The sequence below is a fragment of the Pseudorca crassidens genome, chromosome 2 (assembly GCF_039906515.1).
Source record: "Pseudorca crassidens isolate mPseCra1 chromosome 2, mPseCra1.hap1, whole genome shotgun sequence".
NCBI lineage: Eukaryota > Metazoa > Chordata > Mammalia > Artiodactyla > Delphinidae > Pseudorca > Pseudorca crassidens.
Window position 1 is genome coordinate 168,512,469 of NC_090297.1, and position 13,144 is coordinate 168,525,612.

Genomic DNA, 13,144 nt, shown 5'->3' on the forward strand with positions numbered 1-13,144 from the left:
CTGTAGGCCTTCTGACTTCAGAAGCTGCTTGGCTCAAGAGAGGTAGATAAATTGGAATCAGAAAGGGAGAGAAGACAGAAAGCATTCTACCCTCCCACCTCCCAGAATCCCTTCTCAGGATTAACTTTCTTAAAGTACTCTGAAAATGAAAGCAGGTGCTTTCCATATAGCATTTATGTCACTGTTAGAGAAAAAGAATTCTCAAACTATTGAAATTGTCACTTAAATCACAGTGATCTTCTGAATGAAAACAATATACAACACTCATACTAAAGCCTGAATTAGACTGGTACTTTTTTGACTTGTTTCTACTTCCCTTTTCATTTTCTTCTGTTTCTCTAAGGGTTTATTTGCCTGTCGAAGCACTTAAATAAGGATGATATCATAGGCTAAAATATGAATCATTCTGGGAACTCAGCCATTAATAGAAAAAAAATGACATTCACTTAACTTTTTGTCTTTGACAGTACCTTACTTAATTAGAGATAGATGCTCCATAGAATATAAGTTTTACTAATATAGTAGCCTTTTGTTCTCTCAGTTCTCTAAGAAAATTAATTCTGTTCAAAGAAGATAATAGGAAAAATGTGATGAGACAAAGAATAATTTTGAACTTTTTTTGTTAATAAAACCATCAACAATGTATAATTCTCCTAAGATGTTAGAAAAACCTTTCAATAAAGCATGAAAGTAAGATTGTCTTTTAAAGCAGGTAAACAAACTGGCACATATATTACACTCATTCACCTTCTTCCTCAAATAAACCACTTTATTAGCTGGTATAAAACAGCTCAGACATTACCACCATAAATAAATATGTTTGGCAAAGAACATCCGTGTGGCTCCTCAATCAATCAATCAATCAATCAAACCATTATACACTGGTAAAATATTAAGCGGGAATGAATGTCCAAGGTCTAAAAAAATAAAGAGTTGACATTTCAGCTTGACACCAGATTTTGTTCCCTGTAAGTCATAAAATCGAAAGGTCATTCATAACCTTTCAGATAACATCATCGGGTTCCAGGCTTCCTCTCTGTGCTCATTTCACTGCTCTTCCCCCAACATTCACTAGGTTCCAGTCACATTTCCCTCATTTTTCTTCAGGACCACCTCACTACTGATCCAGGGACTTAGCACCTGACATTCCCTCTCCTTGTAATGCTCTTTTCCACAGTGATACCCCCAGTGCCAAGAACAAGTATTTGTTGAACGATGAATGCCAATAATCATTTGTGATTTGGGAATCATTTTTGTCAGCAGAATACCTAAAATTATTTTATTTTGCTCTGAATATCTTTTGACTTTAATTCTTGTAATATCCATTCTGTGATTTCCAGAAAAAGGTGTTTCTAAGAAAATAAGCTTTTACATACTAATAGATATTTAAATGTACCATTTAAAATACTTACCAAAGAAGTATACTATTTCTTCAAAATAGCATTTTTTAATGAGGGTTCCTTGCCAGTGGAGTGTACTTCTAGTACAGATCCACCGTTCTCAGGAGAGAGATCTCCTAATATCATGCTTCAGGTATGAATCCTAAGTGATGGAGTAAAGATGAACCCATTACTAAACCTAAATCAAGAGTGCCTAACCCTGTTTCAGAATATATGTTTAGTGAAAAATATAAACATGCACTTCATGTGGAAAAACAGTGGATCTAAAAGTAGAGGCACTACTGACTGAATCTTATTACTTTTAGAATTTTTCAAAACACCGAGAAACTATATCATCATATAAATTACTGATGGCCCGTTAAAAATTACTGTTATTTTTTAAATGGAAATTCTACTAGTAAACCCAAACCAAGAAAACCTCTAATTACAAATACAGCTAAAGTATGTCACAAAATAAAAACCTTTATTGAGCACTTCAATTAAATATAGTCTAAATTAACATAATAAAACAATGAAGCAATATTTTCCATTTAAATCAACACAGCAACTAAATACTGATTTTAATATGCCCCTCACTCAGCTGATTAAAAACATCTATTAAATAGGGTTGAGAAAAGGAATACCTTATAGTCAAAGTGGCAATTCACAATTTAATCAAAACATACTGATATGTTGTAACAGGCCACACCTGGGTAACCATAATAGACTATTGTTCTCTTCTTAGGTTCTTTAAAACATGTATGATGTTTGAAAGCAAAAATTATAACTTTGTTTGACAGAGTTTTCAATGTACATTGATAAAACATATACAACAAACATAAAGGTGGGGAGGATAAAGGAAACTATATGGTTGTAAGGCTTCAACATCTTGTGTAAAGTGGTAAAAAGTAAACAGGTGAAAGGTGTGATATGTATCTTATAATCCCTAGAACAATCAGGAAAAAAAGGAATAAATGAAAATAGAGTATTAATTTTCTTAAATCCAAAAAAGATGGAAAAGGAAAAAAGAGTAACAAAAAGCAATAAATTTAAACATATCAATAGTTACAGTAAATGCAAATGGTCTAAACAAATCACTTAAAAGATAGAAACTGACAGATTCGTTAAAGAAAAAACAAAGCCCAAATATATGTTATCTATAAGAAACCTACCTTAAATATAATGATATAGCTGTTAAAAGTAAAAAGATGAAAAATATACGCTATATAAACAGTAAAGATAAAAGCTGATATATACTATATTATTATTAAACAAAGTACACTTTGAGGAATTACCAGAGGTAAAAACGAACATTAAAATATACAAGTAGCTATTAATGAGGAAGACAATAATCCTACCTGGGAATGTACGTAATACAGCTTAAAAACCATGAAGAGAAAACTGACAGGACTAAAGGGAGAAATAACCAACCTACAATCATAGTTGGAGATGTTAATACCCATTCGTTACTAATAGAATGACTTAGAATTACTAAGAAACTATAACATTTGACTAATACTATAGCCACCTTAAGCCACTGACATTATTGAACCCTATACACAAAGGCACAGAATAACAGTCACCAAGAAGACCTTATGCAAGACCATAATACAAGTGCCAAAGAGTATCAGAAGACTGAAACTGTACAGAATATTGGCAGCAGTAGAATGAAATCAGAAGTCAACAGCAATAAGAGATTGAGAATAGCCCCAAATATTTGGAAATTAACAACATATTTCTAAATAACTTACGGGTTAAAGAAGCTTGCAGAACTCTGTTTTCCATATCTGGCAAGAACAATATCTTTCATCCCACATGCTCTTCTTGAGGAAACAGCACTATGTAACTTCTAAGACTATGTCTTAAAAGGCAATACAGCTCCTTTCTGGTTCTCCTTAGGGCATTTGTTCTTGGAACTCAGCCTCCACTCTGCCAGGAAGCCCAAGACACCAGATAATGAGAACTCATGAAGGTGTCACAGTAACAAGACCAAAGGAAGGTCCCAGCTAATATCTAGTATTAAGTGCCAGATATGAGTGAACCTTCAGATGATTCCAGTCCCTAGCAGTTGCCCAGTCATCCCCAGCCTTCAAGTTTTCCCAGCAGAGGCCCCAATTATCATAGAACAGAATCAAGACATTAGTGCCATGCCCTTTCTGAATTTCTAACCCATAGATGTTTCACCATAATAAAAGTTGTTTGGGGTGGTTTGTTACACAGGAATAATAATGGGAACATAAGAGAGATTAGAAAATATTTCAATATAAATAATACTAAAAATACAAAAGAGAAAACTAGTGGGAATTAGCTAAGGCAGTAATTAGTGAGAAATTTAGAGCTTTAATGTAATAAATAGGAGGAACTAATAAATATAAGAGCAAATATAAATGACATAGAAAACAAATAAGAGAGCAAATTAACAAAGCCAAAGCTGGTTCGATGAAAAGATTAATAAAATTAATAACCCCTTGGCAAGATAAAGCAAGAAAAAAGAGAAAAATATACAAATTATTAATATCAGCAATGGAATAAAAGATATCAACACACATCCTAAAGGCATTAAAAGGAAATATCACAAACAACTTTATGCCAATAAATTTTGTAAATTAGATAAAAATTCCATGAGAAACACAAATGATCAAAACTGACAGAAAAAGAAACAGAAAATCTTAATATTCTCATTATATGAAAGAAATTATCAAAATCTTCACAGAAGAAAACTTCAGGTCCAGATAATTCCACTAGTGAATTTTATCAAACATTGAAGGAAAAAATAGCACAAACTCAGAAAACAGAGAAGGTAACATTTCCTAACACATTTTAAGAGACAGTATGACCTAGATAACAAAACTTTATAAAGACATTAAAGAAAACTACAGATCAATATCCCTCATGAACACAGACACAAAATTTCTCAACAAAATAACAGCAAATCAAATTCAGCTATATATAAAAAGGATAATACATTATGACCACGCAGGGTTTATAATAGGAATGAATAGTTGGTTTAACACTTGAAAGTCCACCAGTGTAACTCACCATGCTGACAAAATGAAAGATAAAAATCAAGATTATCTCAAAACAATATAGAAAAAGCATCTAACTAGTTCATAAAGAAAACTCTCAGCTAATTAGGCAAAGAAATAAATTTCCTTAATAAAAGGTGCAAAGAAAAAACCTATTGACTAACATCATACTTAATGGTGAAATACTGGACACTTCCCCTCTAAGATTACACAGGAAGGCATTCCCTGATTCTATTAAACACTTTATCAGAAGTTCAAACAAGCACAATAAGGCAAGACAATAAAATAAAATAAAAGGAAGACTGGGAAGGAGAAAGTAACACTGCCTTTATTCATAGATGATATGATTGTTTATATAAAAATCATAAGGAATCTACTAAATAACTACTAGAAATAAGTGAATTTAGGAAGATAGCAAGATAAAAGAACAAGATACAAATATAAAATGTTTCTATGTACTTGTAACAATCAAATTAGAGATTTAAATTAAAAAAAATTCCATTTACAATAACAAAAAAACATAAAATATTTGTGAATCAATTTGGCAAAAGACCTCTATACTGAAAACTCTAAACCACTGCAGAGAGAAATGAAGAGAGATCTAAATAAATGGTGACACACCATGTGCATGGACTGGAAGACATCAATTTTCTGTAAATAAACCTGCTATGGATTACATGCAATTCTAATCAAAATCCAAACAGGTGTTTTGTAAAATTGGTAAGTGGATTCTAAAATTTACATACAAATGCAAAGAACCTAGGATGAAAAAGTGTTAAAGAGAACTTATACAATTTGATTTCAAAGTTCCCTATAAAGCTATATTAATCAGAACAGTTTTATATTGGCATAAAATTCAAAAAAGAGACCAATGAAACAGAACAGAGTTCAGGTAAGAATCCATTAAAATATGTTCACAAAAACACAAAAGTACTTATAGCAGTGACATACATTGTTTTCAAAAACTGGAAATAATCCAAATGTCTATCAACAGTGGAATGGATAAATAAATGTGTGGTACATTCACATACAATATCTACTCAAAAATTTTTAAATGAACTACTGATAAGCACATAAACACTATGTTGAGTGAAAGAAGCCAGACACAGAAGGTTAAATTATCCCATTTAGTTGAAATTCAAGAACAGGCAAAACTATACTACAGTGATAGAAATCAGAACAATGGTAATCTATGTGTGGTAGGAATTGATTGGAAGGAGGCACAAAAAAACTTTCTGGGGTGGTGGGAACATTCTCTATATTTGAAGTAAACAAGTGCATATATTCATAAAAACTGATTGACCTGTATGCTTAAGATGTTTGCATTTCACTGTAAATTTTACTTTTAAAGAAACGTATTAGGACTTCTGGTCACAGGATTTCATTAAAAGAGTGACAATGCAAACCAGACAGGGACAAGATATTTGAACGCATACATCTAACAACAACAAGCTGTATCTAAAAATATACAGAGCTTTAACAAATCAGTAAGTAAAGGATAGACAACCAAATAAAAACATGGGCAAACAACATGACTGGGCATTTCTTTTGAGGATATCATCTGGAAATTTGAGCACTGTCTCCTCACCTAAATTAAAATAAAGCTTCAAACCCAAATAAGGCTTAAGAATACAACCCGGAAACACAGATCTGGAAAATTTCCTCAAGGATTATCGGTAATTCTTTGGATATCTCTATATCTTGCCCACAAGGATATCATAGACTACTCTAAGTAACTAACATTTATTGAGTGCTTATTTTATGTCAGACTTCGTGCTGAAGAATTTATGTGCATTATATGTCCAATTCTCACAACTCTGAGGTAGATACAATTATCTCTACTTCAGTGCTCAAGAAACTGGGACACCATTAGGGAGGCAATATACCTTTGCTCAAAATCTTATAGCATTAAGTAGAGAAATCAGGATTCAATCACAGGTCTGCCTAATCCAAAAACTGCATTCTTAAATACTGTACCACAATACTTCCATGTATCTTCAATCTCCTACTGAATAATATTATCATCTTGGGCATTTCCCTGACCTACTGGCCTAACAAGTACAGCAAAGAAGACGATGAGTATTACACTACTGGTTCTTTTTTTTTAAATGATTTTTGTTTAGCTTGGTTTTGAACTTCATATAAACCCAGTTTGTTTTTTATTTTATTTATTTATTTAGACATTTTTAAATTTTTTATTTCTATTGTTGGCTGCGTTGGGTCTTTGTTGCTGCACACAGGCTTTCTCTAGTTGCGGCGAGCGGGAGCTACTCTTCATTGCAGTGCATGGGCTTCTCATTGCAGTGGCTTCACTGCGGAGCATGGGCTCCAGGCACGTGGGTTTCAGTAGTTGTGGCATGTGGGCTCAGCAGTTGTGGCTCACAGGCTCTAGAGCGCAGGCTCAGTGGTTGTAGTGCACAGGCTTAGTTGCTCTGCGGGATGTGGGATCTTCCCGGACCAGGGCTTGAACCTGTGTCCCCTGCATTGGCAGGTGGACTCTTAACCAATACGCAACCAGGGAAGTCCCACACTACTGGTTCTTACTCTATCTTTACTAGATAAAATCTGAAGGGTCCCCAAATCCAAAAAGTTAATCATTGTAAGTGATTTTAGAGATCTAGTCAAATCTGTTAATTTCCGACGTGAAAATTAAGACACAGAACTGACAAATTCTTCATTAATAGTCCTTATAATTTTATTTTAATTAAGAATTAGATGACCTATTTCTAAAAGTCTTCACTTCTCCTCTTTAACTGAAGTACTGGTTTCTCAAAGATTCCACGTTGTATAGTACACACCAGATTTTTCATTCAAACTAATTACAAGGAATAACAAGTGGATTTATTTTTCATTTATTACTATATTTGTCACTTAGATATGTATTACATATGCTTCACTCTTATTAATTTATGATATATTGAAATATAAATGGTATTAAAAATGTCTAACTATAACATAAAAGTGACTTCAAATATATTTCCAAAGCACATACCCGTTAACTAAGCTTAAAATTGATCAACAAATTAGTAGTCTGTTCTTATTTTGACACAACTCTATATTTTTCTTTTCAGTCTTCTTTGAGAGGCTGTTAAATTATAAAGTAGGTATCATTGTAAAGGCAACAATTAATTTTGTGACCAAGAAAAAATATTTAAAAATTTTTGAGTGTACAAGAAAAAAAAATCACACATCTATACCTATTTATCTAACTACCTACCTATCTATCTACTTTTGTTTTTTTTTTTGGCTGTGCCACGTGGCTTGTGGGATCTTAGTTCCCCAACCAGGGATCGAACCTGGAGCCCTGGCAGTGACAGCACTGATTCCTAACCACTGGAAAGCCAGGGAATTCCCAATCTACTATTTTTTTAACCTAACCACATTACATTAATAACAGGCTAAGTTAAATAATGCAAATTGTTCCATTTTTGGAAAATAATTTGGAAAAGCTAATCCCCTAAACAAAAAGCAATTGACTTTAAGACCTCTGAGCACTTTCTAGGAATTTTTCCTGAAGGAAAATAAGAAATAAGATAAATAGGTATGCATAGTGATAAACTGAGGATAAAAACTAAAATGGTCTACGACACGAAAATGGACAAAAGAATGTAAAATATCATTTTAATAATTTCATATTGATTACATGTTGAAATGATAGTATTTTGGATATAAGGGTTAAATAAAATAAGCTATTAAAATTAATTTTAGGTGTTTCTTCTTCCTTTTTTTTAATTTGGTGCCAAAAATTTAAAATGTATATATGTAGCTTATAGTATATTCCATTGATAGCATGGTCTAAAATGTCTGTTGATCTGTCCAAATAGCTATTGACTATGAAAACATATAATAAAAAGTTACTATGAATTCAGTAAAAAATTTCAATGCTTTTATATTTTATTAAATCACAACAGCACCTACAAATAATGCTTTAGAGCACATGGAGATTTCTGGACTCTCAGAAACATCTGTGGCCTAAGTATAAGGTACACTGGTCTAGAATTCATATCATAATTGGTGATGACATGATATTCATAAGCGAAAAATAGTAATTCCTAGAATCATGCTTCCAATGATCTTCCATTCAATTTTATCAGCCAATTACATTTATATTTAGCCAAAACTGAACTTATCTTTCCCATTCCCATGGGAAATACCACTGTCTTCCTCCCTCTTAACTTCACTCACCCTAAAAGCCAATAGTAAATAATAAGCTCTTTGGACATTTTCAAAGACCTTCAATTTATAGCACAAAAATAACCCACTGGCCATTAGGTCTTTTATCTTCACTACCAAAATACTAAACTGCTCCAAAATTATATTAAAATAATAACTTTTCTTTGAATCTTAAATCTTACAACAAAATTACCATTTTATTGTTCTACCTTTTTCAATTCTATCAACTCAGGTAAGTAAATTTTTAACAGTAGATATGAAAAGGTCCTTGAAGTTCTGCTTCTATCAATACTTCTCCTTAATACTAAGTTTCAGAAAAATAAATCAAAGCATTTGCATAAGCACACAGTGTGCTAATAAGACCAAATCAAGAACAGATTATTGGAAGTCAGATTGGGTTGCATAGTTCAGCACAATATTTCACTTACACACACAAAAAAACTTGTAAATCCCAGTTTAAAAGACCATGTGGATGTTAATTTAATAATCATAAAAAAGCAGTTTGACTTCAAAACTATACCATGATTGTGCATTTTGTTAAACACGTCTACAGGTTGTATAAATATGGATTAAGTAGTTGATTCCATGTTCCTATTCTGGTTTACTGATTCAAAAAGCTTAAAATTATTTCTAAAACCTTCTACGTGTAGAAAGAATGCCACAAAAGCCTTTTTCCAGAGATTATGAACTCTGGTTTAACTGAATTATTAGAAAGATTATCCTTGTTTCAGTTATTAGTTTCTTTAGGGGGTGAATGAAGGGGAAAAGAGTTTGAAAGATGAGCAATCTGCAGGGCCACAGAAAGCAGAGTCCTGTAAACCATGCCTGGGACAAAGTTTAAGTTAACTTCAGGGAATGCTTTTCAAAGAATAAATTACCTAGCAAAACTTGGTCTAACAGAGTAATTGCTACAACAAAAAAAAAGTTCTGGAAAAAAGAACCCCAATTTAAAATATTTTAAATACAGAATTAAGCTGTAAAACCATCTAGCTGGTACATTTATATATATTTTATGCCACAGAGTTATACTGAGTAATGAATTAAATTACTGCATACCTGGGAGGAGCTGTTGGATAAATAACTTTTACATGTTGGAATGTGAAATCTTGATTTAAAACTTGCTCGATCCACGTTCTCAATCCTTGTCCAGAATCACCTGATGAATCACAAAATCTAGATTAGGTTAAAACAGTTTGACAATACAGTGTATTTAAAAGCAGTCTATAACTTTCATGTCACACAGAGGCCGGAACACAGAATAAAAAAATCTTCATAAATAAAAATAACTGTATAGAAACAGATTTATTAATGGGAAATAACTGATCAGCCATCAATAGTTAGAAATAATTTTGATTATTTTACTCGTGACTTCACTTTAAAGACCTGTTTAACTTTGAGTTTTAAGTTTCCTCATTTGTTTAAAGGATACAATAGGAACAAATAAAGCAATTGATTTTTCTAAAAAAGAAATCCTTTCCATATCTGATTTTAAACACTGTCATTTATTTTTTTTACTCTTAAAAATAGTAAATTCCTAAAGTGCTTATAAAATTTTGTAATTGTAACAACCTAAAACAATTTTCTTGGTTAAAAAACCAAATTTCTTCAAAAGGGGTATTCAGCATGCTTTTATTTTTTACCTGAAGAAATGAGAATTTAATTTTGGCAATGTTTAATCTAAAATAATGACTGTACATCCCATGGCTGAAAAACAACCAAGCCTCATGCAAGAATTAATATATGTGTATTTCCATAAAAAAATGGAAGGAATTATAAGTTTACTTTATGTGGTCCTAAAGAGAAAATTTTCAAGTTAACAACTCTAGTTTTTAATCAATCAATTCATTAAGGCAGCAATTAAAAAAGTATCTATTGAATACCTACTAATGTGTCAGACACTGTGCTTACTGCTAGAGAGGCAGTGATGGGAAGGTGATGGGGAGAAAGAATTCCTATACTCATGGAGTGTATAGTTTATTGTGAGAAACAGACATTAGTCAAATAATCATATAAATAAATGTGAAAGACAAATGTAACCACTGCAAAGGTAAGACACTTCGTACCTCAAGGGTTTATTAGATTCAGAATTGACCCAGTTAAGGATTCAGGGATAACTTCACTAGAATATAAACTCCACAAGGCAAGGTTCATTTTGTGTTTCAGCCAGTGAGTTACTTGTTCATCTGATGCCTAGGACAGTGCTGACACAAACTAGGCATCCAGTAGATAGTCGCTGAATGGTCTGAACTGCGATCTACAGGATGGTAAAAACTGAAGTGCACAGGGAAAAGCATCTCAGACAGGATATGGCAAATGCTGAAATGCTGTACAGGAAGCAGTATGGTATTGAAATGAAAAGCAGAAAATGAGAGGAAAAGCAGTGAATGCAGGATGGATCCTAACGTCCTGACAAAGCCTGAGAGCATGGAGAAGCCATGAAGGTTTTTTGGGGGCAGAAAGGGGGCATGCTTCTAAGGATTACTCTGGAAGCTATGTGAAGACAGACCTGAAGGAGGACAAAGATAGGTGTGGAAGGATAGTTAGGAGGCTACTGTTCAGAAGACAGATGCTTAGACTACAGTGATAGCAGTGGAGTATACAGAAATAGATACTAGAAATATTTAGGAGATAAAATTAAAAGAAACTGGCAACAGATTAGTTATGAGGGGTCAATTATGAAGGGTTTCTAGGGTGATGGCAAGGTTTTTGGCCAGAGCTATATACACCAAGACAGGAAACACAGGAGGCAGCAGGTCTATACACACTGAGTGTGAGGTACCCTCTTTGTAATGCATTCTAGGTCCTACACGAAGGGTCCTACACGAAGGGTCCTACACCCAGGTGGAGGACAAAATCCAGGTTCTTAGGAGCTGAGAGCGTAGAACAGTGCTTTGCACAGTGGCCATGTAACAGGTATTTCTTGAATGCATAGATTAATGCATGAATGACTATTAGGCAGTTGGATAACCAGGTCTAGAGCTCAAAGGAGATCTAAAATGGAGACACATATTTGTGTCACATGAACGGAGATAAAAATTGAATCTGTGGGCTTGTATGGAATTTAGCCTGAGGAGAAAAATGTAGAGGGAGAAGAAAAGAGAACCTACGACTGAATTTTGAGGAAGCCCAACATTAATGGCCAGGGAGAGGAGAATGAGTGTGCAAAATACATATAAAGATACAAAGAACCAGGAGAGTGTTTCAAGAAGAAAGGTGAATGCTGCTGACAGTTCAAATAAAATGATGACTGAAAAATGTCCATTACATTTAGCAACACAGAGGTTACTGGCGAATTTAGTAAGAGCCAACTCAGTCAATTTGCTGAGACTTACTCTACGGGGAGAAAGCAAGTCATGCATGATTTGGGCCTGTGTGAACCTTAGAGCTCAGTGTGGAATACAGACATTAAATTAGGTAATTACAAATACGGTGAATGCCACTGAAAGAAGAACCACAGTGTCCTAATGGAGCGTATAATAGTGAATTTATCTAATCTGAGAAGCTGAGCAAAGCTAATTAAGCTATCATTTGTTTTCATCATCCTGAAAGAAGGTGGTACTTTTTTGGTATTTTAGTAGTTGGAAACACTCAAATTAAGTTGGCTAGATATAACTTCTATTCCTATATGATGTTCTATGGCTGCCACAGCCTAGAAGAGAACCTCAAGTTTTCAAGATTTTTTAAAAAAACAAAATCTGCCTCTAAACACTTTTTCAACCTTGAAAAGCAAAACTAAATGCTACAAAACAACATGCATCCATCCATTCATAAAGTCCGCTCTTTAAAAAGCCAGCACCTTATTCCAAGAGTATGGTAAAACTGTTAAAATCGGTTTGCCCACATTTGTATTAACCAGAAGCCAAACATATCCTATAACATAACCACATATATTACTGTCTAATGTAAAATCATATTCCCAATAAGTTGGAGCTCAAAATACACAGGAACTGCATTATACTTGCATAACTGGCAGGATTCTTTGGATAAACTCTTCGTTCAAAGCACAGAGGGAAAAAATATATATGTACAACTTTGGCTTTCAGAGACATATGGTTACAAATTTTAAAATGTCAGTAATTTGAAATTGAAAAGAGTGAGGATAGTAACTTTAAGCAAAGCTGTCCAGGGAAAACAGAAGTCTCAGACTTTTTATGAAATTATTTACTTATTAAAAGGACTATGGTATTGGGGAATTTCTGGGTGCTTATAAACACCCTTGGAGCCCCAAATGATATTAGTATTAGTCTCCGAGTTATAAGCATCGCTGTCATCTTAGACCCCTCATCTTCTAAGTATATTTCATTAGTCAAGTCTTTCCCTTCAAACATCTTTGGTCTTTTTCTTCCCTATTTCCAAAATGATACACCCTAATTCAGAGTTTTTTCAACTTACCTCTTCAGAGCACTGATTCTGGAGTCAGAGATCTGGGTTCAAATCCCAATTCCACCACCACTCACAGTAATAGCCGAGTGACCATGGACAAACTATTCAATCTACCCAGACTCATTTTTAAAATGAGAATATTTCCTACAGCTGCCCATTTCCAGGTCTCCACCCTGTACCTTT

At 33.5% G+C, this 13,144-nt stretch overlaps 1 protein-coding gene across 3 annotated transcripts in view; it reads right to left on the bottom strand.

The window, feature by feature from the left end:
- The window catches only part of LYPLAL1 (lysophospholipase like 1), a 36,579-nt gene that overhangs the window by 22,216 nt on the left and 1,219 nt on the right, over nucleotides 1-13,144 (bottom strand). For all 3 annotated transcript variants that reach the window (XM_067729727.1, XM_067729725.1, XM_067729728.1), the window contains exon 2: nucleotides 9,635-9,734. In XM_067729727.1, coding sequence (XP_067585828.1) covers nucleotides 9,635-9,734 — 100 coding nt within the window. The remainder of the gene's footprint in view (nucleotides 1-9,634; nucleotides 9,735-13,144) is intronic.